Source organism: Macrotis lagotis, chromosome 1 (genome assembly GCF_037893015.1).
Source record: "Macrotis lagotis isolate mMagLag1 chromosome 1, bilby.v1.9.chrom.fasta, whole genome shotgun sequence".
Classification (NCBI taxonomy): Eukaryota; Metazoa; Chordata; class Mammalia; order Peramelemorphia; family Peramelidae; genus Macrotis; species Macrotis lagotis.
This window is the reverse complement of record NC_133658.1, coordinates 820,706,002-820,732,441: the sequence shown is the minus strand read 5'-3', so window position 1 is coordinate 820,732,441 and position 26,440 is coordinate 820,706,002. Positions and strand designations below refer to the sequence as shown.

The following is a 26,440-nucleotide window of genomic DNA, read 5'->3' as shown; positions in this document are numbered from 1 at the left end:
AGGAATAGAGTACAATTTAGCCGGCAGGCGCCTAACACACGGCGCTCAGGCGTGGGGCATGAAGTAAGCATGTTTGGGGCCATCTGATCGGAATCCAGCAGAAGCACCCAAGGACCGAGACTTTGCGCCGTCATACAAGCGAGGAAGGCTGCGGACAAGGTAACAGGGTGATTATTAAGGATATTTAAAAGGGAGTGGGAGCAGGAAAGTGTGGAGGAAACAAAGTACTGAGGAAAAAGAAATAAATATTATCCAGAAAGGCCTGGGATTAGTCCTACAGCACCATCTAGTAGAGAAACTTCAACATTACAAAAAGCCATTGAGAGCGCCAGAAATGAGGGTGAGAGTTTGGGGAGGCTTGGGAGCTGAATTTCAGTCTTATCCTGTCATTGAGGAGCCAGATCCTTTTAATCCAGGAAAATCTGGATGAAAACATGAGCCAAATAGATATAAAGGGAGCCAGAGATTTATAGAAGGCAGTGGGGGATCACCTTTTGTCCAGTTATAATTGAATACTCTTGCATATTCCATATTAACACCTAATAATTGGAAGCAGATAGTTAGGATATGTTTATCACCCGGACAATCTGTCTTTTGGATGATGGGAGTTTGCAGAACAGTGTAGACAGATGGCTTTGACGCATATGCCGGGTCCCAATGCCACCACAAACTATGAACAAATAAATGGCACAATTAAGTTTCACAACAAATAAATTATGGTTTAGAGACATATGAAAGAAAGAATGCTTGGGAACGTATTCCAATACAAAATGAAAAGAAAGAACTTATTGCACTTATCTGACAAAGAAATGATGAGGCTTTTGTAGATTTCTTTGCCCGATTGCAGGAGGCAGTGGGAAGAACTTTGGGAGATGTAGCAGGAATAGATGTATTAATAAAACAATCAGCGTGGGCTAATGCAAATGCTAATTGTCAGAAAGCAATGATTGGCTTAAGAAGGGATGCCACCATTGAGGAAATGATTCAAAGATGTGACAAGAGTAGGGTCTCAGGTGTATCATGCAGAACTGATGACAGAAGCATTTACTAATATGCACATGGGAAATAAAAACAAACGGACTTGCTTTGTTTGTGGAAATCCTGGACATTTAGAGATTGTCAGAGTGCCCGTAAGAGCTAATCCCAGAAAGATCAGGGCACATCATCCTAAAACTCCTAAAACTCTCCCTCCTTTTCTTTCAATGGAGAACATCTGCACCCTGCCTCTCCTCCTTTTCATAAGGAGAAGGGGAATAAGTAGGGGTCCAAAATGTAAAAAGGCAGGATGCTGGACATCAGAATGTAGACAAGGATATTTAAAATGGGGAAAGGGGCCCTCTCCCAGGGGCCCATCAAAAACAATCCTGGGATATGGCAGTTCATGAACAGCAGGGGATGGAATGGAAAAACCAGTATGTAGCTTTGGCAGCAAACCGACCATACAAAAATATTGATGGTTAAAAGTGCTGGGAAATTTAGGGTACCTCCACATGCTTCTCTCTCTTTTTTTTTAGAATTTTTCAAGGCAAAGTTAAGTGACTTGCCCAAGGCCACACAGCTAGGTAATTATTAAGTGTCTGAGGCCACATTTGAACTCAGGTACTCCTGACTCCAAGGCCCAGTGCTCTATCCACTGCACCACCTAGCCGCCCCTCACATGCTTCTCTTGTGCCTATTCATCCTTTACGATTAATGGATAAGGAGTGTACAATAATTGTGGCTCCACCAAATCTGGAATATACTCATATCATACCTGTAGAATGGCACTGCTGAACCCAAAGAGAGAGAGAGAGAGATAGAGATCAAAATTGGATAAAGGAGATCTTTAATTTCCTGGGGACTGCCTGGGGAGGAAGGGGACCCAAATCTGGCAGTCCCTGAGTTTTCAGGGGATAGGGTTTTTATAGTGTTTGGGGTGGGGTACTGAGAGCAAGCAGGATACAGAAGCAAAGACAGCAGTTTGATATATTTTCTTGTCATACTATTACAAACATATATAAAGAAATGGCTCAGTATAGATAGGGGACTAGACAGAATGAGAAAGGGTCAGGGTCTAAGTGTTACGTTTGATGTTATGTTTGAACGTGTTTCCTCAGATGAGGGAGTCACATATTCATGGGCTTCCCACAGGTTGAGGGAGTTCAATTTACTATTTTGTGGTTCCAGCAGCATCTGGGGATGGGGAGGCAGCCCTGGGAGGAAGCAGGAATTTTAAAGATACAGCAAGATAATGAGGCTAACAAGGGTGCTTTGTGAATCTTAGACAAATTTATGGTATATCTGTGAACCCCCAGAGTCAAGCATTTGGGTCCTTGTTAGATTATTTTCAAACTCAAAGACACCTAGATAAAATTTATATTTCTGAGTTTTTCAGGGCCCAGAAAGGTATCAAGGACCCCTTTTATACAGGGATTATACAAATATAGATATTGTACTAAATTCCCCACTTATTTTTCAAAATAACTTAAACCCTTGAGTTATCATTTTCATAACCTGGGTAAGCATGAACTACAAGCACCTTTACAAAGCATCCAGGTATCATCATTACATCTCCATCCACCTATCTCTTTAAGTTGTACAGTTCAGCTAAATCAGAGATAAGACTCTCCTTAGATAGGGTATAAATATGCCACCCAATAGTCTCCCTCCTTTTCTTTCAATGGAGCATGTCTGTACCCTGCCTCTCCTCCTTTTCATAAGGAGAAGGGAATAAAGTAGGGGCATCACACTTACAGAATCAAGGGGAGGTTACAAAAACATATCCCCTGACTATACAGTGAATACTTAGGTGAAAAATAGTAAAGATGAACTAGTCCAGTGTCTCTCCTCTCTTCTCTTCTCTCCTGGAGACCTCTGATGTCCTTCTGTATCTTCTGAATCTGTCCCAAAAAGTCCTCTCCAGCTCAGGTGACCAGTTGAGACTTTGTCTTCTGGTAAAGAAACTGCTTAACATTTTACTCAAATCAAAACACAGGTTTTCTTTACAAGAAAATGAGATTTTGGAGCTGATTACAATTTACATTTTGCCTTATTGCCATATTGATACACATACTTCACTTTTAACACAATAAACTTTCATTAGTATTTTACTAAATGAGCAAACTCCCAATGAGAATTGTCATTCTGACTTAAGCTTGTAACATTTACATATTCAACAGTCATCTTAGTTCAGAGTACCCAACATAATGGTTTAAAAATAAAACAATTTTAGCCTTTACTCTTATTACAATAATGGCTCAAACATCCTTAACCAAAATGAAATTTGTCAAAATATTCCAAATATACCATTGATTTTCCTTTTCCTGTTATATTTATATGACCCACATTCCTTTCCTAAAACTAGGCTTTAAAAATGAAATTATCCTAAGAATTTCCCATTCTTCTTCTTACACAAATATCACTTCTAAAAATTAAAGAAACTTAATTCCTATCTTAACATGTAGCTATTAGCAGGTGTCAGAGCCAGACACCTAACACACCTAACCTTTCTCTGGCTATTAGATCCAATTCACCTAAAAGTTCTTTTTCTGTTTTGCTTAGTAACCATAAAGATTCAGGATATCAAAGGTAAATTCCCTTATAGTTATAAGTATTGAATATCAGTGTCCAGACAGAGGTCATGTAGGTAGTCAAATGTCTTAGGCCAGATTTATTCTTCCAGGTGAGACATTATCCAAATGTCATTCTGGGGAACTCAAGTCAAAGGGTCCAACCTCAGGTCATACTGAGAAGCTGCCCTTTTGACTGTACATCCCTGTCACCTGACATCTTGGCTTCCCTGGCTCCAAGAACATGACATTTAACCCAGTAGCATTTCCTTTTGCTAGTATCTGATATAAAAAGAAAATTGATTAAAATCCCATGATCTAAAATAGTTGTTTTACCTAATTAGATCTCCAAGTGAATCCACTTCACAATCTAGATGGGGGGGGGGTCACAATCAATCAGCTCCCTGCCCTACACATATATCACACATATCTACTCTGAGTCCCTGTCATCAGATTACATTAAAAAAAGCAGTGAAGGTCTCCAGCATCTGGAGTATTCCTTGAGAGATTTTAGCTGTAAAGGCAGGGCCGCTGTCTGACCTGAATCCTTTCAGGAGGTCAAGTCAGGGAGGGGCTCATTCAGAATTTTTTTTAAAACTGCTTCCAAGGAAGGCTGTTTCATTAGCTTCTACCCATTCTGAATATGTGTCAACAAAAACCAAGAGATATTCAAAACCTGCTGCAGGGGTTTCATGCAGGTGTTTTTTAGTGTCTCTCTTTATGTTGTTTTTGAGATAAGAATTTTTCTGCCTGTTCCCCACCATCCTCCTGCTGCTGCCTTCTTCTCCCCTTTTTATTCATTGAAGGAATCTTCTGAGGGGGAAGTTGGCTGGTTCAGGGGGGAAGGGGAGACAGAACAGGATTTTTCCCTAGGAATATTCATTACTTTCCCTGCTCTTGTATTCCCCCCTTTTGATTTAGGGAAGGAATCTTCCAAGGGGAACAGATGGGACCTAGTGACAGAGGTGGGGGGATGGGATTTGGGAATTCAGGGGCTGAGATCTCTAAATTTAACAAAACAGTAATAAGTGTAACACATTAAGAACTAGATTTCACAAATAATCTTTCCATTATTACATTTATACCTGGACCTACAGATCTGGAGCAAGGTCCAACACATCATTTAAGATTTCAGGGAACCCAGAAGGTCATGACCTTTGATAATTTCCCTCATTAACAATCATTAATTCCAGCTTTGACATCATTACAGTAAAATAGTTTATATTTCCATAAACTGATCACATATTTGATAACACCCTTCAGTCTTACTTATTGATGTCATCTAATTAGGGTCACATAATTTTGCTAATCATTTTCCAATTTTCCAATCACTTTTATTCAATATCATTGGAAATGGTATCTTGCAGTTAAGATATAATGTAAACATTAAATTCTTAACCTACGTGAAACATGAGGTTTTCATGCTGACATCTCATTCTCTTAAAGCAACATAAAACAACAGGTTCTCTTAAAGTTAACCTTATAATTAAGGTATCTTTTACACACACAAACTTCTGAATTTTTGCTTTATAAGCTTATTTTTATCTCTTCTTCCAAATACACTTCTATTTTCAAAGAAAATAAGATCCTCTATCAATGTTAGTTTTACACAATAATTTCAAAAGCCCAATGTACACTTATTACCCGTGATGTTGTTAGAGTTATACGTATAGTTTCCTCTAACAGATAATAAATAAGCTACATCGATTTCACATATCAGTATTCCCTTTCATAAACATGAGATGAAAAACAGAGCCTTTCGCAAATTTTCTGGGCCAAAAAGAACTTGAGAACTGTAATCCATTGGCAAGGTATTCTTTAGTTTTTTTCCCTCATAACAAACCTTTACAAATGTGATAAATGAAACTTCAATTCATTCATAATTTATTACAAAACAATTTTAAAATCTCAAAAATTATAGCTTAAATTGTTCTTATTCAAATTTTGCTAATTGTACATAGAATATTTCAATTACATGTATGTTTTCTTTACTCCACAGAATTTTACAATACCAAAAATTCTTAAGACCAATTTTTGCTAAAAAAAAAACCCCTTCTTATAGCTACAAGATTTTCTTCATACTTCTAAGTCATATTCAAATTAGCCTTAAATCATTTTCTTTTCAAAAGCCTGAAAAGTTTGCAAATTCTTCTTATCTTTATCAGTGCAATTCTAACTTCTCAATGCTCTAACTCATAAGAATTTTCCATCCTCACTGACCAGCATTTCATAATATTAGAACATTCTATGTTCTGGGGAATTGGGAGATTCCCCACAATTTGAGATATCAAAGTAATATGTACTAATTCTTTACCTTTACTGTTTATCATTACTCACTCACTCCAGATTTTTCCCAAAGACATGAACTACATCCCAATCAGTGTAAAATATTACCTTCCCCTTGTTTAGTTCTTCTAAAACTTGATTAAGAGCCTATTACTTACAAATCTCAGCTGACTCCCATGACTCCAGAGGGGCCATAAAACATCAGAATCAAAATCCAAACATTTTTTACAAACCTCTTAATTCAATTTACACGTATCTTTAGATTAGCACATTATAGGATCAATAATAACATAATAAAATTAACATTTACCTAGCAATTGGTTTCATATCAAACTTTTCACTTTATGGGGTTTATTACTTTTCCAATCAATTCAATGGCAAATGTTGCAAAAAGTAGCAGTTTAATGCAATTTTTAAATCACCCCAACCTCACATAAACACATATCTCCCTATAGACTTACAGTTCTATACTTTCTACTTTACTTAGTGATTTTGTAAACCACAAGTTTCCAAAGTTTCCAAAATCCATCTTTTGTAAACAAATTCAAACCTGCTCAAACCTTCTGTCTACATGCTTTTACCAATTTCCATACTTAACAAATGGTTCAAAAATCCCAATTGTCTCTGTCTGAATTTTCTTTCCAGTACTTTCAGAACCTCTTACTGAGACTATATAACTCACATTTTCCCTCGATATACTGTTCCACCATTCCTTTTCATTAGATCTTTTTGACATTAATTCATACTATTCTGAACTAGAGTCACATAGCTCATACATCTATATAAACCACAGATATGATCCCACTTTTCACAATACATTTTCCATTCCAAGGTTTTAATATTTAACATTTCTTGATTATAACTGCTAAAATCCTGTCATTCAACAGTCATTCAAAAATCCCTTAAGTCTAATTAGAATATTCCCTTCTTCAAATAGAGTAAGTTGAATAACTTATAGAGAGACAGTCCTAGATCCTTTCTTGGGAGTTGATCTTCTGTTCTTAAATCTTTACATGTCCCATAATTTTCTGTTATAACTAACATTATCAGAATCTATATTTATAACCTCCTGAAGCTCTAATTGTGCCAAATCATTCTGGAAAAAGATTAACTCTTTAGTTTCCCCTATACTGGTATATCTTGGTAATCACATTATATACTTTAGAATCAATATGATTCTCTTCTCTTGCAGAAATTTATTTTCCTACATGTTTTCAAATTGAAATAGCATTTTTTTATGATTTTCTTTGTTAAACATATTTGGTAATAATCATTGTCTCTTTACTGCTTCTTTAACTTCAAAATAAGGTCCTTTTTAATACTTACTTTACTAGTTCTTCCTGAAGTAACTCTCCTGAAAGGGGGAGGGAGGGGGAAACACTCTAGCAGCACAGAATCACGGAGAACTGGGAAGAGAAGGGACCATAAACAAGGAATGGGGAGGGGTTTGTCATAATAGTAAAATAACAGGGTGCGTGGTTTGGCCTCAGTCAATTTAACACCATAATATATTCCTTTTTAAATAAAAATTTAAAAATCCCTCAAAGTAGTGCTCAAGAGACAATGCAGGTGTGAGGAGGGAGGGATCATATTACCCATTGTAACACAGGCAGAAAGCAGGCTCAAAGGGAGAGCCAGTGTAGTCATTAGTTTCCTAAAAATCTAGGTGTCCGACATAACAAAGAGCAGCAATTTAAAAATGAGGCAACCCATGGAAATTTTTAGGGGAACTTTTCTTCTCATTTAACAAATCAATAGAGGAACCCAAACATACAAATAAATAGACAATCTAAACACATAAAGACAGATTAGGCACAAGCACAAATCACACAAATGCAACAGAATTTTACAAACTGACAATTTCAACACATATCAACAAACAAGCAAGCCAATGGCAAATTACTGACTTCTCAGGAATTCCATGAGGGGAGATTTCGGCATTGTGTCTGTCAAACTCTCCCTCCCAAGGCCAACCAAATGTGTTCCTTGCTATTGCAAGGAGCACCCAAAAGAGGGGACTCGGACATCTTGTCTGATACAGAATTCCCCTGCAACCAAATGTCTAGACCCAGAACCAGAACAAGCTTACCTCCAGAGGTGTAACAAGATCTCCACCTAGGCTGAATGGGGGATTGCAGTCAAGGAGAGGTTCACACTAAGACTATGTCTACCTAGTCCTGGGGTCCTGGAACATCATCAGGGGCCAACTCCCCTAGGAAAGGGAGAGACAGTCTGTTTGAACCTAAACTTGAGGATCATGTGGTCTTCTGTGGTGACACAAAACACCACGATCTTGCTAGGGCCTCCAAATGATGAACCGAAAGAGCGAGACAGAGGCGAAAATTGGATAAGTTTGGAGATCTTTAGTTTCCCAGGGACTGCCTGGGGATGAAGAGGACCCAAATCAAACAGTCCCTGAGTGTTCAGGGGATAGGGTTTTTATGGTGATTTTTTTGGGGGGGGGTACTGAGAGAAAACAGGATACAGAAGCAAAGATAGCGGTTAGCTATATTTTCTTGTCATACTACTACAAACATATGTAAACCTATGGTTCAGTATCGATAGGGGGCTGGTCAGCATGGGAAAGGGTCAGGGTCTCTGTATTATGTCTAAACTTGTTTCCTGAGATGAGGGAGCCACATATTCCAGGGTTTCCCACAGATTTGAGGGGGTAAAATTTACTATTTTATGGTTTCAGCCACATCTGAGGAAGGGGAAGCAGTCCTGGGAGGAAGCAGGAATTTTAAAGATACAGCAAGATAATTAGGATAACAAGGGTGCTTTGTGAATGTCAGACAATTTTATGGTATAACTATGACCCCCAGAGTTAAGCATTTGGGTCCTGTCAGGTTATTTTCAGACCCAAAGTCGCCTAGCTAAACTTCTATTTCTGAGGAATTTCTCGGGACCCAGAAAGGTGTCAAGGACCCCTTCTATACAGGTATTATACAAATATTGATATTGTATTTTGGTACATGAGTGGGGAAATTTTCTCTATTGCAATAGTTAATGCTAATGATGATGATGATAGTTACATAAATGAGAACCAATGTATAGCTCAATTACTTGTTTTCTCAGGATCTTGTATAAATTATAAGAAAAAGGAGCTGATAAAGGGGCCAAAACTGAGAAACAATAATGAGACCATGTTCACTTCTACAATTTCTTCAGAAAAACCTCTTTGTGTTATCCAAGTAGAGGGAATTGCTTTTTCTAGGTTTGATTGGCTCTGGGGAAGATCGGACTGTGTTACTCATACAGAACTGGCCACAATCTTAGCCTAAACAAGTTGCCTATACAACCTAGTAGGCATTGGAGGTCAACAAGAAACAGAAATTTCTTGTCAACCCTTGAAGTGGAGAAAAGTAGTAAAGCAGGGACTGCCACTCCTTTCATAGTTGAAGGACTTCCTACAGTATTATGGGGAAGAGATATATTGGGTCAATTAGGGGCAAAAATTAGCACTGATATTTTGATTGGGGCTGCTGTTGAGTTGGAGAGGATTGTTAAATTAGAATGGGAGAATCCCCAGCCTATATGGGTGGAACAGTAGCCCCTTATAGAAGAAAAGATTTTAGCCTTAAAACATATAATTAAGGAACAGTTAGACCAAGGGCATGTGGAAAAGAGCTATAGCCCTTGGACCCCCCCCCCCCATGTTTGCTATAAAAAAGAAATAAGAGAAATGGAGGATGTTAACAAATTTACGAAAAATCAATGAGGCTATGAAAGACATGGGTGATTTACAACCTGAATTATCTTCTAATATGATTCCCCAAAAGCAGCCATTGTGGATGATTGACATAAAAAAATTGTTTTTTATTCTATTCCCATTCACCCACAAGACTATGAGAAATTTGCCTTTTCTATTCCCAACACAAACCTTGGAGCTCCTCATGATAAGTATCATTGGAAGGTATTGCCACAAGGAATGAAAAATAGCCCAACTATATGTCAATATTTTGTACATGAAGAGGAGTAAATATAAAGATGCATATCTTTTACATTATATGGATGACGTCTTGGCATATCATGAATATAGTGAAGTATTGAAATGGATGTTATGAGATACCATAGCTGATCTTAAGGAATATGGGTTAGACAAAATACAAAAACACTCTCCTTTTCATTTTTTAGGTTTCCAGGTAGATTCCACCACAATAAAAATCAAGCCTCCTGTGTTGAATATAGACAAAGTACAGACATGAAATGATGTTCAGAAGTTGATAGATGATATACAGTGGATACGACCTCAGGTTGGGATTTCTAATGATGTTATGAAACCACTGTATGAAATGCTGAGAGTAGACAAGAATTTGTTATCAAAGAGGGAATGGACTGCAGAGGCAAAATCTAGCATTCAGACCATCATGCAATTGATTCATGACCAACACAGTATAAGAGTACATCATTTGCAGGGCTCTGACATAATTGTTTTGGACACTGTAGAGTGCCCTACTGGGATTATACTTCTGGGATAAGGCATTGTGAAATGGGTATATTTAAGTGTGCAGGGAAATAATGTGTTCATTACATACTTGCAAATGCCTGCACTTTTGATTAAAAAGCTAGAAATAGAGTGCTAGGGTTATTTGGAAAAGAACCTTCAAAGATGTGCATTCCATTATATTCCAGATAGAAATAGAAGGGATATATTTATTACTTCATTTCAATTCACCCAACAAAATGAACTTTATGCAGTAATACAAGCTGTGACAATTAATGAACCCATCAATATTATTACAGATAGTAAATATGTTTGGGGTGTTCTACAGCATTTAGAACCTTCCTGAATTAAGGACACCAATAACCAGAGTATTATTCAGTTATTTCAGAAATTGCAACTTTTGCTTAGAAGATGCAGCTGTCCTCTATTCTGCTTACATATTAGATCTCATGCTGATGCTCCAGGTCCTATAGATAAAGAAAATGCTATTGCTGATGCTATCTTAATTTTTCCTATATTTGAAGCTGTGAAGGCTCAATGATGTATTACATCCATTGGGGCGATCATTACGAAGTTTGTACCAAAGAACAAGCTAGGAAAATTGTGCTATAATGTACTCATTGTGTGCCTTTTCTCCCCAAAACATCAAGGGATTCCATGAGTACAAAGGGGATGGATCTGAATTCTGTTTGGCAGATGGATGTCACTCATGGATATGAGTTTGGCAGACTGAAGTATATTCATGTCTGCATTGATACCTGTTCAGGCTTCATCTGGGCAACTCCACAAACTGGGAAGGCTTTTTTTCTTTTTTTTTTTAGATTTTTGCAAGGCAAATGGGGTTAAGTGGCTTGCCCAAGGCCACACAGCTAGGTAATTATTAAGTGTTTGAGACTGGATTTGAACCCACGTACTCCTGACTACAGGGCCGGTGCTTTATTCACTTCGCCACCTAGCTGCCTCTGGGAAGGCTTTTAAACATGTGAGAACTCATTTATTAAGTTGCTTTTCTCTTGGTGGACTTCCCAAGAATTTGAAGGCCGATAATAGTCTGGCCTATCTGGTTCAGTTGTTTAAAAACTTTTGTGCATAATTTGTTACCACACATATTACAGAAATTCCTTACAATCCACAGGGGCAAGGAATGGTTGAAAGAATGAACCAGATGATTAAAATGTGCTTCAAAAATAGAAAGGGGGAATATATGATAAGACCAGCAATAGATTGAATTATGCAGTTTATACTATAAATTTTTTGAAATTTGATTCCAATTGGCTTACTTTGGCTATGAAACGTTGGGGAACTGAATGATGCAAACAAAATAAGTGGGTATTTCAAGAGGGCCAGTATAAATACCTATGTAAGAAGAAGTAATGTGGAAAAATAGGGAAGGAAAGTGGAAAGGACCCCCTGACCAGGTAATAATCCAAGGGCCAGGATATGTTTGTATTTCCACAGGAAATGGAAAAATCTGGGTTCCTGAAAGGAATGTCAACATTATCACTAAAGGAGAGAGTCAACATCAGGAGGAAGAAGAATATCTCTGTAATAGAGTAGTTAATTTTGAATTTTGGGGAAGTTGTTTAAAGAACACATTCAATTTTTTTTGATTGGCTATTTCAAAAATCTTAAGAGGTTCCTCAAGACATTCTGATTGATTCCAAAAGTTATTTTTCTTGACCAGTCAAAATATAAATATATATGTATGTATATATGTGTGTACATGTGTATTTCATAATCTATAGGACATCTTACATCTCTCTCTCTATTGGTCTGGAGAGGTGGGAAAATGTTTCTTTATTCTGAGATCTGGTACTAGCCAGGGTATCCAGTAATCTCACTTTGGTAAATTTGAAATCTGATACAAAAGAGTTGTGTCTGTGTCTAAACTCCTGTGTGTGTGTGTGTGTGTGTGTGTGTGTGTGTGTGTGTGTGTAATTCAGAGCTGATGTAGTTAGTTACCTGAGTTAATATTGCTCCTTTTGGTTTGGCTTTTGAATTTAATTGCTTAAAAAGGTCCAATTTAAAATTAAATAATTAATGAAGTTGATATATGAGCCTATCAGTTTAATACCATTTGAAGGTTTATAAGTGGCAAAGTTTGAAATGATTTCAGCTGTGAGCTAGGATTTTGTTGGCCTAGTGTTGATTAAGGACTGTGTTCAGTTGAGGTTAATTGAGAGTTTGGTTTCGTAAAGGTTTAGTAAATATTGTATTAAATTTTGTAAGCTGTTGTGATGTTACATTAATATTGATAACTGTCAACAAGGTGTTTTGTTGGTAAAGGAAGAAAGTTTATAATATTTATCTCATTATCTATCATCATCTGTTTATGGAAGGGAATTTATCAGTTATGTGTTCTGTTGTAACTTCAAAGAAATACTAACAGTGTTTGGTTCTCTTGTGAACATGTAAACTATTTGAATACTGTAAATGTTAAAACATAGAAATGAACATGTAATTGCTTTGAAGCGGGAGGTAAGGGAAATATCACAAATTGTGACCCCCTTCTTGGATGAATCTGTGGATTCATACATAATATAATGGAAATATTATTGTAAAATTTAGTAATTCAAGTTCATTGATTTGAATGCCTGGTTTGTTTTTTACTATTGTTTTATTAAATTGGAATCAATAACACATTAGAAATTTAAGGTTACCTAAGATGTTCTAATGGTTTAAAAAAAAAACTCTGAAAGCAATTATTCATTTGTATTTTTAAAGATGACTAGTAGTTAAAAGTTTATGTGTAGATATTTATAGCCAATTGTTATGTGAGAAATAGAGATAATGGGCAACCTCCTAGCCAGAAGAAGATGTTTAGTTATTTTAAACAGTTAATAATTAAATGGGTTCTTTCCTTAGCTATGTGAGCACCAAATTGAATTATGACCTTTTCCCCCCTGGATCTCTTAATACCAAATTACAGCCTGGCCCACTCTTGGTTCTCCTTAGTGCTCAAGCCACCTGAAGCTCTTGTTATATCATTGTTATATTACAACTTGTTGATCTGTCTGACATCAGGTATGACAGAAAGACAGTATGCCAATGAAGCCATTTAACCCTATGGGGTTTGATGTTCAGACCTTTGAAAGAACAACCCTAGTCTCAACTAGGATTGGATTCTTTTATTCTTTTAAAAGTTCGCTCATTGGGAGGCTAGGTGGCATAGTGGATAAAGCACTGGCCTTGGAGTCAGGAATACCTGAGTTCAAATCCGATCTCAGACACTTAATAATTACCTAGCTGTGTGGCCTTGGGCAAGCCACTTAACCCCATTTGCCTTGCAAAAAAATAAAAAAAAAATAAAAAAAAATAAAAGTTCCCTCACCTGGCCTACTGAAGCTCTGTATATTGCCATTTTTATTCCAGGTGCATCATAGTTAGTGAGCCAATGGATCAGAATAATACCTATTGGTGTATTTGATGGTTTTAAAGGAGAGATCCATTCTTCTACTACAATTTTTGTTTATTTTGTTGTAAATTACTTTTTGACAGTTTTAACATGCTTTTTTTCAGTCAGGATCATAAAGTATAATTTTTGCCCCTTATATAGACCTAGTTTTTTTCTAATTATTGGACCTTTGTTAAATAGCCTCTGTTAAAATGTCTCTGGTTTTTGCTTACTCAGTTTTTCCCTTGAGTTTTGCTTCTCTGAGCTGTATAGCTCCACAACCAACTTCTGCAAGATGCCAACCAGCTAGGCCAGTCAATCATTTCCTGGACCCTGCCTCAATGATACCCTCACTGTAATACATTCATCTCTAAATGGACTCTGAAAGGCCTAGAAGAATCTGGTCCTGAATAATTTGAAGGGGAAAAATTCACTTCAAAAAATGAAAAAGGGGGATTTGCAAGAGACTGTTACAACATTATATGGCAGTACTAGCCTGAGAGAGTAAACACCTGCTTGATTGGTTACTTAAAGAGCTGGGGGAAAACCAGGGACAAGGAGGGGTTTTTAATCACTTGTTTTCTGTGAAAAAAGGAGAGAACTTGGCCATGTACAAAATTTAGCCAGCAGGCACCTAACATTTCTCTTTTAGTAATTGCTGGTAAGATTCTTGCCAGAGTCCTTCTTAATAGGCTGATCCTTCTTCTGGAAGATGGTCACCTCCCTGAGAGCCAGTGTGGCTTCAGAAAGGCTACAAGAACAGTTGACGTGGTGTTTGTTGCCCAACAAATCCAGAAAAAATGCCTGGAACAGAACGGAGGTCTGTATACCACATTTGTAGATCTGAACAAGGCTTTTGATACTTTTAGTCATGAGGGTTTATGGAAAATTATGTCAAACTTTGGTTGCCTGGAGAAGTTCATCAGATTGCATGTCAATTTTATGACAACACGCATGCCTGGGTTTTGGATAGTGGATGATACTCTCCCATTTTCCAGGTCACCAATGGAGTGAAACAAGGATATGTCCTTGCTCCCATACTTTTTAGCATGATGCCATGCTACCAAATACCTTCACTAAAGATGAACACAGCATCAACACACTGATAGCAAATTCTTCAATATTGAAAGGTTACAATCCAAGACCAAAGTGGAAGGAGTTTTGGTGCATGTATTTGCAGATGATTGTACATTCAGTGCAGCCCCTGAAGCTGAGATGAAACAAATTATATATCTATTTTCTGCTGCTTGTGCTAATTTTGGTCTAACAGCACCAAGAAAATGCAGGTGCTCCTTCAGGGAGCAGCACACCATCCATATATGGAACCATTTATTACAGCAAATGTAGAAGTTTTGAGCACTGTGGACAAGTTCATTTCCCTCCATAGAATCCTTTTGAAGGAAGTTCACATTGACAAAGAGACTGACAAGTGCATTGCCAGAGCTAGCTCAGTATTTGGGAGACTGAGAGAAAGTGTGGGAGAGAAGAGGTATTAGACTAACTACCAAACTGAAGGTCTACAGAGCCATTATGCTGACCTCATTGCCATATGCCTGTGAAACCTGGATAGTCTACCAGTGCCATGACAGGAAACTGAATTGCTTCCATTTAAATTGTCTTCAGAAGATTCTGAAGATCACCTGGCAGAAGATGACAGACACTGAGGTCCTTTCTAAAGCTAAACTGCCTAGCATTCCAATATTACTACTAATAATGTTGAAATGATTATCCTTTGTTTTTGAACAATAATAATGTTTGTCCTTCATTTTCAAAGAAGAGCACCACATCAGGGAGATGATACCATGACAAGCCTGTGAATTGGTTTTGAGGGAGAGGGTGCTGTGCTAAGTCACCAGTCTCAGTTTCTCCTCCAGGGCCATCTGGGTCCAGTGGCCAGATGTGAATCAGGACAACTGGAGACGGCCCTGGATGTGAGACAATCAGGGTTAAGTGACTTGCCCAAGAACACACAGCTAATAAGTGGCAAGTGTCTGAGACCATTTTTAAACTCTGGTCCTCCTGAATCCAAGACCAGTGCTTTATCCATTGCACCACTTTAGCTGCCCCTCCAACATTACTACAGAGAGTGCAACAATGATGGATTGTACACATAGTTAGAATTCCAGCTGTACCCTTGCCAAAAAAACTACTTTATGGAGAACTCACTCAGGACAAACACTCACAAGGGGGTCAGAAGAAGCGACACTGAGGTACCCTGAAAGTCTCATTGAAGAACTTTAGAACTGATTGTACAGCATGGGAGACATTGTTATAGGACTGCCCAACATAAGTGGCGCCTCATCAGTGAGGGTACTGCACTCTATGAAGAAGGCAGAATTGAAGCAGCTCAAAGGAAATATGACATACCTAAGTCTAGAGTTCCCAACCCAAGTGTTCACATGGATTACTTGTGCCCAGCCTGTGGTAGAGCATTTGAGCTCTGTATTGATCTGATCAGCCACAATAGGACACACTGTAATTTGTCTCAAACATATGTCATTTTAATCTTCTTCAATAACAAAGGACAAAAATCAATAAACAATGATCCAGAAATATTCCAAAAGACTTATGATAAAAAAATACTATCTACATTCAGAAAAAGAATTTTGGAGTCTTATATAGATTGAAGTATTCTATTTTTCACTTTCTATATTTTTTCACTTTTATTTGCTTTGAATCCATGTCTTCTGTTACGTGACTAAAACCGTTATATATTTTGCAGGATTGAAAATGTATAACATATCAAATTGAGGAGGTGATGAAGGGAGAGAGAAAATTTGGAACACTAAAATTTTAAAAATGAATGTTAAAATTGTATAAATTTGTCTTTAAATGTAAGTGGGGGAAATACAATATTAATTTTTAAAAAATCATTATTTTGCAGACCTGAGCTTGAAGCATTGTCTAAGGTGCTAACTCTTCCTAGGTGCTAAAGGAAAAAGTGTTAATTAGTTGGTCAAATGAGTTAATTCTGCCCTAGTTTTCTAAATACAAATCATTTAGCTCCAATTCCAACTTCTGGGAAAGATCTTTGACACCTCATCTCCTACTCCACCTTCCCAGTTTATTGAAATCCTTCAGCCACTTTATAAGTACATATTTATTTTCAGATAGTCGCTTATTGAATGTAAGATCCTTGAGGGGAAGAATTTCATCTTTGATTTCATTTGTATTCACAAGCTTTAACACAAAGTTGAGCACTTAGCAGTTACTTGTGAAGTGTTGATTGATTGAAGAATTAACACCTTTGGAATAAGGTGCTGAGAGGTCTTGGATTTTCTGGTAGTTTTGGGAGGGGGAAGTACCTGGAAAATCTATAAAAGCCCAGTTCCAGTTCCAGATTAGTGTTGGTGTAGTGTTGTTTCTCTGAGCCAAAATGCTCCTTCAAGCAGAATTCCTAAGGCAATATCAAAGGTAGGTGGCCTTTTGAGGGAAGTTCTTTTATTAGAAAAAAACCAAGGATTTAGAGCTATCTGGGAACTTTTGGGATCATCTAGTTATATTACTTCATTTTACATTTGGGGAAACTGAGACCAAAAGATATTTAAGTGACTTGTGTCCAAGTGTCAGAGAGAGTCTTCTATTAAATAATATTATATATATAATATTTTATATATTATTTATATATCATATCATGAATACTTTCTAAGTGTTTACTTTGTATCAGCTATTGTATATCAAGATTAAATCATTTGGATGGCAACTGTTGATAAAAATAGAGGTATAAACCCTAAGAGGAAAGAAAAATCATCTTAGTTTGTATAATTCAATTCTCCATCTACATTTTTAAAAATTTATTTATTTATTTATTTATTTAAGGTTTTTGCAAGGCAAATGGGGGTTAAGTGGCTTGCCCAAGGCCACACAGCTAGGCAATTACTAAGTGTCTGAGGCCAGCTCTATCCACTGCATCACCTAGCCACCCCCTCCATCTACATTTTTAAAAGCTCTAGATGCTTCACACCCAATTTTTCTTTGTCAGGAAGGTGAGAGCCTGTGGGTGCCCTGGTGGTCAACAACTTATTTTAAAGGTCTCAATGCACTCAGAGGTTGTTTAGTGTCAGGACTTATGATTTCATCTAAGAAGGGAGTTCCACGTAAAGAAACAATTTCTCTAACCTATATCGAAGTATATTGGAAAATGACTTAAAATTTATAATTTTACGGTTTTCTGGGATACATAGATGACCCAGGGGAGAGAGAAGACTTGAAATCAGGAAGACTCTTCTTTCTGAGTTCAGATCTGACCTCAAACACTTATTAGATCTGTTTTCCTGGGAAAACCCCTGGTGGCTTCATTTTCTCATTTGTAAAATGGGCTGGAGAAGTAAATGGTAAACCACTGTACCAATAGAAGTGAGAAGTACTAGGTGGTCCCTTCCTGTTTTGGTGAATAGAGAGCAAGTCCTGGATTTAGGAAGACCTGATTTGGAATCCTACCTCAGATTTTTAACTAAATTTCTGCTCTTGTCCAATTACCTGATCTCTCATCCTAGTTTTATCCAACTATAATGCAGATAACAAGAGTACTTACAACACAGGGGTTTTATGTGTTCTTTGGTCACTATTTGGTATGACCTGAGTTTAAGTCCTGGGAATAGGAAGATTGAAATTCCAGGCCCCTGCTTGACTTTAGCTCAGTGCTGGGTGAAATAGAGCCCTTGCTTGATAGAAGAACAGGTGGTTGGTTGCATGTTGGCTATAGCTAATTAGTTGCTCTCTGACCATGGACAAGCACCTTAACTTCAGAATGATTTTCCCCATCCTATCTCCAAGACAGATAAACAGTGTCTACTTTAAAAGGGTTTCAGGGTACATCAAAGAAGTTACTCTACACAGAGGACCTCAAAATTCTCTCTTTCTCTCTCTCTGTCTCTATCTCTCTGTCTTTGTCTCTGTCTCTCTCTGTTATTTTTAATGTGTCCCTTTAGTTATACCTCTTAATGGTATCTGCATTAGTGATCCTCTTAATGATGTCTACATTAGTGGAAGAGTTTGCACCAGGTTTATTAGATTGTTACTTTGCTTACCAGGCCATTTCCTGAAATACATTTGTTTGAACTAAATGAGAGTTGAAAAAACTCCCTTACTTTCTCATTTTCTATCCTCAGGATGGTTGCAGATGAAATTGAAGAAGCGGAAGAAAGTCTTTGTACTGTCTGTTGGGAACTGGCCCCCAAAACAGTCATCATTGAATGTGGACATCCTGCTTGCTTATCTTGTCTCAGGAAAAAACCTTTCTGTTGCCCCACATGCTGGGAATTCTCCCAGCTGAGGACTGGTCAGTCGGACATTGTCATGCACTCTGAAGGAAATGGCATGTGTGAACTCCACCGAGAAGACCAAAAGCTGTTCTGTTCAACTGACCAGATGCTACTCTGTGTGACCTGCTCTAAATCTGAGGATCACGAAGATCACATACATTGGCCTACTGCAGTAGCTGCTGTGGGTTATAGGGTGAGTTATGCAAAAATCAATGGAAATTCTCCAGGTGGCTTAGGGTGCTCATTTGTAGTGGCTCATCCATGGCCATTTTGGTTGCCTCTACTTTAATCTTTATCTTGGAACTATCTCCTGAGTACTCAACTATCTTTTTGAGATCAGATAGATGCTTGTGTTACTCTCTTCTATGGATAATTTGATCATTATTGGCCTTTCAGAGTTCATGAGATTCTTAATCCTTCACATTTTATAGGCCTTAGGTCTCCTGATAATGTTTATTTCTTTCTCTTACAGATTATGATCCAAATAGATATAAACATGATAGGCTGTCATATGAAAGAAATTCAGGAACTTCAAGTTTGTGAACAGAAGAGCCCCTTGGCGTGGGCTGTGGTGTGGACTGTAAGTATGTGATTCTGTCTCTTTAAATACTACCATGGAGATATTTAATCAATCAAGAAATATTTTTATTGAGCACCTATTATTTTTCAGGCAAATGATTGATTCTGCCCTCAAGGTGTTTACAATTGAGTGAGGGGAACACATTGCAAACATATATACAAAGCAAACTAAGAGGAGGATACATAGGGACTAATTAACAGAAGAAAAGCATGAGAATTAATAGAAAGTTGAGATGGTTTTCAGGAAAAGATGAGGTATTAGTTGACCTCAAAGGGAGTAAGGGAAATCAGTAGGTCAACAGAGGAGAGAGAGAGAGTATTCTAGGCATGTGATATGGTCCAGAAAAAGGAAAACTTGTGGAAAACTCAATCTCTGATGGATTTCATAACAAATATCTCATTTTTAGTTATAATTTGTCAGGTGAAGAAACAAAACTTCCCCCTTCTTGGCACTCTTAAGAGTATAACAACTTTGAATCAATCCAATGTCTCCTCTCCTGAAATGCAATAATGTATGTTAAGCTTTTAAGCTAAAGCTGGCTTCCATCTCTGCCATAGAGCTTCAGTTTTCTGATTTGTGGTGCTCAAGTTCAAACCCTTCCATCCAACAAAATAAAGAAGTAAATTTAAGGGGAGGAGGATGATTAATCAGTCAGCAAATGAACTTTGGGAAATAAGGACCTTTGCTAATTAAATTGTATGATCAAGTATAAAATATGACCTAGGAAATTAGTGTTAGATTATCCTTCTATCATTATCATACTTAATAATATTCATTAAAGGAACATCTATTCTGTTCCATGGACCATTTTTGAAATTATTTAGATCCAAAGAAAGGCAAAAGAAGTCCCTTCTCCGATGGAGCCCACATTTTAAAGGGTGAAACAATCTGAAAACTGCGTATAAACTAGCTATAAAAAAAAAGGAAAATTGGAGACAATCCACAATCGGAAGGGATTAGGATGAAGGAGAATCCTTAAGATTTCAGACTTTTTGCTCATATTTGAACCAGTCAGGAAGGCAGAAATGAGGAGGGAGAGAGTTCCAGGTAAAGGTGAAAGCCAATGAAAATGCATAGAGTAAAAAGACATATAGAGTATGGAATATCTTTTTGGAGGAATAGCAAGAAGGCTAGTGTCACTGGGTAGTAGGGTCCATGGAGGACAATAAGTTCAAGAAGTTTAAGAAAATTTAAGAGACTAGAGAGCTAGGAGCACATTTCCATGGCATTTTTCATATTTGCAAGGTCAACTCAGTCATGTAGTGATGTAGAAGACTTTATGCAGAAGACCCAAGTTTTATGTTTCCTTGCCTGGGAATTAAAATTGTTCATCTCATAAAAACAAACCAACAAGAACAAACACTAATGGAGACCTCTGAGTCAGTGGCACTTTATTAAGTGATCCATGACATCCCCTCTAATGAAGAGGATCTCAGATCTTCCTCATGATCTGACATGCTTCCTTCTTCCAGGACTTTTTTTTAATGGGTTTTGATACCCAAATATGCCAAAGAGCCAAAGCATAATAAAATGGATTGACCTTGCTCTTGAGAGCTAAAAATGACATATGAGCAGCAGGGAGTCCCCAGCTGGGGGAAGCACAGGACATCTTCATCGACCAAGTGGTCATAAGATTGGTACTTGCTCATGTTTAACTAGACAGAGAAGTCCAGGGGTACAAAAATAAACTGGGGCAGGGGGATTTTCCATGTCATTAAGGCATCCCATCCCATCCTTGCTAGGTTAAGACATAGAATTTGAACTAAACAGAATGGAGATATTTTTGTCAGTATTCTTGTGTTTGGCATAAGTAGATCTCATAACTTAGTAAATAAGTAGTGAATATTTTATTAAATTTGAGGTTCACCATAAGAGCCTATCTATCCCTCAAAGATTTATGGAGAATATCAAACCAGTTAGTAGTGATTGTATTAGAATAGAAGTTCAAATGAATTATTTCTCACACCTAAGCAAGTTAGGAAGGGTGTTTAGGATTTCTGGTCAGATATTACTACAACTAGTATTTATAAAAAATGAAAAGGGGCAGCTAAGTGGCCTGGTAGAGAAAAAGCACTGCCACTGGAGTCAGTAGGATCTGTTCACATTTGCATCAGACACTTATGAATTACCTAACTGTATGACATTGGGCAAGTCACTTAACCCCATTTTTTACCAAAAAAAGAGAATGTGTTTAATAAGGAATGCAGGAATAACAATGAAGGCTCAGAATGTTTCCACAACTTAGTTGGTTTGTCTGGTAAAGGATTTTGAAACTGTTTCTAAATGGCCTGAAGAATGCTGTCAACTAAACAACCTATGTAATGGAGAGCATTGTGAGTCAACTTTTAGAGGAAATAAATGTAAATTTGCAGAAGGCATAGTACTTGGCACTTGACTTTTTGTTCAATGATGTAGCATAAATAACCAGAGACTAACAAATAGACTGAGGTTTGTGAAGATTGGGAAGACTGATATAAAGTTTTATGAAGAGTGGTATCAATGCAGCCATTAAGGATCAATATGAACAAGAGGTAGGGAAATTTGATTACAGAAAGAGACTAAATATTAAAGAACTTCTATAAATGTAGGCTAGCACCAGGTTGTAGAGGGCTTCAAATTTTTGTCAAAGATATGTTAATCAGTTAACCAAAATAGGGACAATGACAGAATATTGAAGATTGGGGTGACTGGAAAAGTTTTTTTTTTTGTTTTCTTCCTCTCTTTTTTTAAAGAAAGATTTTTATTTATTTTGAGTTTTATAATTTTTCCCCCCATTCTTGCTTCCTTCCCCCCCCGAAGGCATTCTGTTAGTGTTTACATTGGTTCTGTGTTATACATTGATCTCAGTTGAATGTGATGACAGAGAAATCATATTCTTAAGGAAGAAAAATAAAATATAAGATAGTAAAATTATATAGTAATATAATGCTTTTTTTTTCTAATTTGACAGTAATAATGACTGGAAAAGTTCTAAGCAGAAAAAATCCCTAAAGTCAATATATATTTGTAAAAAATAAAACAAAATTTAAGTTTCAAACTCACATAATTTCATTGATTTTAAGTTAGCTAAATTATTTGGAAAGCAGAAGAGTAATCAAAGAAAAGTATAAGATAAATGATATAAAACTTTCTGGGTTTGGAAGGTTTTAGGGGTATGTTTAGAAATTGAGAAACCAAGTTTGGAAACAATAAATATCAAGAGGAGACTCATATGGACTGCAATGATAAGTAGAAACCTACAATTACACTTGGTGGAATATAGATCTTTTAGCATAAGAAAAACAGAGACAAGAGAAAGATATCTTGTTTGTCTTAGGAACTCCAAAATGTTAGAGCTGGAAAAGCCCATTCACATCTATATTATATCATTTCTGATTTTAAAATAGAAAAGTGAAAGCAGAAAAACTATCCAAGGTCAGTCACACAGCTGATTGATACTAGAATACTATGCTCATTAATCCCTCTTATTCCAATATCCTTTGCATTTACACCACACTGAACAGCCAGAGATGGGGTAAGACCATGAACATGTACATGTTCATCATCATGTATACGTACATCATCAAAATATTATCTTTCTTTACAGGACCATGAAGATATGTCCAGACAAGATTTTGAGGAAAAAATGCTGGAAATATTGCACTACTTGAGAAATAAGACAAAAGTAACAGCAAAAGCAGAAGAATTCATTATGGCGATGGGCAACAAGAAATTCATTAAACTTTATCAGAGGTTGAAGCAGATGGAAGCTGCACAGGAACTTGACATAATGAAGCAAAAGAAGGAGTGGGAGGCCATGATGTCCAGAAAATACAAATTTCTGGCTAATAGATTAAGGGAATTAGAGGAAAAGAATCAGAAATCGAATTTGGACCTGCTGGAGGTACTAAATTTTAGTAGATTTTTGTCAGGGTCAGCAGTATGGGGAAACTGTTAATATCATCTTTATTATCCCTCTTTTAGACTTTTTTGGGGGGGGAGGCAATTAGAGTTAAATGACTAGCCCAAGGTCACAGAGTTTCTGAGGTCATATTTGAACTCAAGTCCTGTTGATGTCAGGGCAGATGCTCTATGCATTGTGCCACCTAGCTCCTCCCAGAATTTTTTTTTTGAGATCTGCTCTTGTTTTCTACTGTAAATGACTTGCATTTCCTGAGGAAAGGACAGGAGTCACTCCTGAGAGATGCTATGTTTGCCCACTAGAGCAAAGGTGACAGCTCTTTGTGATGATGCTGGGCAGAATGAATTCATATGCAGAAACCCTGACTCTTCAACTTGGTTTAGTTACACATTTATTTAAATGTCTATTATTTGCCAAGGACAGTTAGATAGAGCACTGGCCTTGGAATCAGGACAGGAGTTCCAGTCTAGCCTCTGATACTTACTGTGTGACCTTGGGAAAATCACTTATTGGGATTATCTCACATCCAGGGCCATCTCCATTGTCCAGATTCTTATCTGGCCACTGGACTCTAGAGGAGAAAGTGAGGCTAGTGACTTATTACAGCAGCACCTCACTCAGATCCAGTCCATATGCTTGTCATGGTATCACCTCCCTGATGTTGTGGTCTTCTTCAGAAATGAAGGACAGACATTATTATGTGTCAAGAGCTGAAATGCTGGAAGTATTCAGAGTCACATGGAGTTAGCATTTGAAGAACTACTTTCTTATGAGATTTTTAATAATTATCAATAATTTTTTCTTTTTTTTTCTTGTGATAGATATTACCTGAATGGGTCTTATCACATTATGAGTTAAAAATGGGAAGACCTCTTTCTTGAGGTAGCACAATACTGGGGCTACTCAAGGATCTCCTTAAATTTCAGAAAGTTGTGTTCAAAATCTAGCTTTCCCAAGTTGAGGTTTAGTAAGAAAGAGAGAGGAGAGGGTGCCAGGGAGAGGGAGGGGTGAGAGGGAGGGAAAAAAAAGAAAAGAATGAAAGAGCTATGAAAGTCCCTAGCTCAGGGTAGGGGGGAGGACAGGGAGGGATAGGGAGCTTGTTAATGGTCTATGAACTTCACTGATTCACTGATCTTATTTTCCCCCCCCATAGGATGTGAGAAATTCATTTGAAAGGTATGTACCTAACTAGTAATAGATAACAGCAGAAATTTGGGACATGAGGCTTTGGAATTGGAAATGAATGAGTTCATATGTTTGATCACAACAGAGTCATGACTTTTAGCGTTGACAAATGATTTCCTTTTTATTTTTTTGTAGGACTCAAATGGAAGGAAATTTTGAACCTTTCATTCCTCATATGGATATTTCTTATCTCAATATGACAGCTAAGTTTCTAAAACTCTTTCATAGTAAGTATCAATTATTTGGCCCTACAAATGGTTTTTATTTAGCAAGAAGGAGACTTCATTTTTTCCCCCCAGACCAGAATAGCAAGAGAATTCTGGCAGGGTATCTCAAAGTCCAGGAAAGTAATTTTTGACTAACCAAATCAAGGAATCATTTACCTTTGAGCATATATAGAATTTAGAGGTCTTATTTGTGTATTAAAAATTGGAAATGCCTGAATGACAAATCTGATTCCCAGTTCGAAAAGTACACCATCTCCTTTCGTAACTATTGCATAATAAATCCAGACTATTTTTTCCTTTATTCATTCCAAATTTCTTGGCAGACCAGGGAGAAATCAGTAGACAGCTCAAGTAAGTCCTCTTTGACATGTATGACATTATATAATTCTATAGTTTTGGACTGATATTATTTTTTCTTCTCTTTAGCATCTGGATTATCACAGATCTATAATTCCTGCAACTTTTCTGAAGAAAACAAGAGCACTATCACATTTGTACCTGGCTCCTCAGGAAAGACATATGGCATTTTTACTACTGGCAATCATCAAGTTCACTCTGTTAGAATGAGAGCATTCTTATTGAGGACTTCATCTCAGGATAAAATTCTTTTAGGAAAAGTATTTACAAGAATAAGCACCTCTATCTGGACTATCATTTTTAAGGGATAAATTGTCTTCTAATCCTATTTGCATTAATTAGAAATATGGTCTATTCAAATGCCAATGAACATAGATTGAAATATTTCTGGAAGGTTCTGAAAATATTTTGTCCCATAAACTTAACATTTTTTCAAATATTCATATTTGTGCTATTCATATTTTGTCATTCAAGAATGAAAAATCTAGAGCAAGATTTCTTGAATCTTGTTTATAGAGATTCCTCTCTCTCCTCTATAAAAGTTCACAAAAGGTCTGTGAAGTTGGAAAAAATAGCACTTAAATTTCTAAATAAAACTCTGAAGGGGTCTTCATATCACCAGATGGTCAAAGAATTTTAGGTCAGACAAAAGGTTAATTACTACTCTAAATCCTTAAAGCATGGAAATTTTTTTTGAAAGGTATAGAGATTAATAATTTAATTTTTTAGTATGTATGAGAACTGATTCAATATCAGTATTATGTTTATCCATAGTATTTGCTTCACTAAATGAGATTTTGGAGTATTATAATTGATATAAAAGGATGACTCAGTCCAGCCTGGGAACCATTCCTGATTTTCACCACCCCAAAACTTACTATCAGCAGTAAAACTTCTTGTCAAAATAGGATTGACCTGATTACTGGCCATTTTTAAGAATTCATCTTCCTGGAGAAATCATTTTGAATATAAATGTTTCCAGTTTTCAAGGCTTTGACTTTATTTTGTTTCAGTATAATGTTGGGGGTTAAATCCACTAGATGGTCCTGTGAATAGGGCCTTAGGATTGGATTCAGGAAGGCTTGAATTCAGATCTACCCAGACACTTCTGGGCAAGTCATTTAATTTCTGTGATTTGAAAATGGAGATCATATCCCTATACTGCCCACTTCAGAATGCTGTTGTGAGGAAATGGCTGTATTAAAACATTGGAGATGCATGTATCTGGGAGAGAAATGAGAAAATATTCTA

The 26,440-nt window shown here is 36.9% G+C and overlaps 1 protein-coding gene across 1 annotated transcript; it reads left to right on the top strand.

The window, feature by feature from the left end:
* LOC141488807 (E3 ubiquitin-protein ligase TRIM17-like) lies at positions 1-25,835 on the top strand. Its single transcript, XM_074189185.1, has 7 exons — positions 1-159; positions 18,787-19,132; positions 19,412-19,519; positions 23,106-23,402; positions 24,574-24,596; positions 24,741-24,832; positions 25,259-25,835. The coding sequence occupies exons 2-7, from the start codon at positions 18,788-18,790 to the stop codon at positions 25,498-25,500; spliced, it is 1,107 nt and encodes a 368-aa protein (XP_074045286.1). The 5' UTR covers positions 1-159; position 18,787; the 3' UTR covers positions 25,501-25,835.
* Positions 25,836-26,440: the final 605 nt, after the last annotated feature.

Bases quoted from the DNA above. Each gene is read 5' to 3' on its own strand.
- LOC141488807 (XM_074189185.1), top strand. From the start codon at position 18,788: ATGGTTGCAGATGAAATTGAAGAAGCGGAAGAAAGTCTTTGTACTGTC. The intron at 24,597-24,740 runs GTATGTACCTAA...ATTTTTTTGTAG, and splicing joins GTGAGAAATTCATTTGAAAG to GACTCAAATGGAAGGAAATT. The intron at 24,833-25,258 runs GTAAGTATCAAT...TCTTCTCTTTAG, and splicing joins GTTTCTAAAACTCTTTCATA to CATCTGGATTATCACAGATC.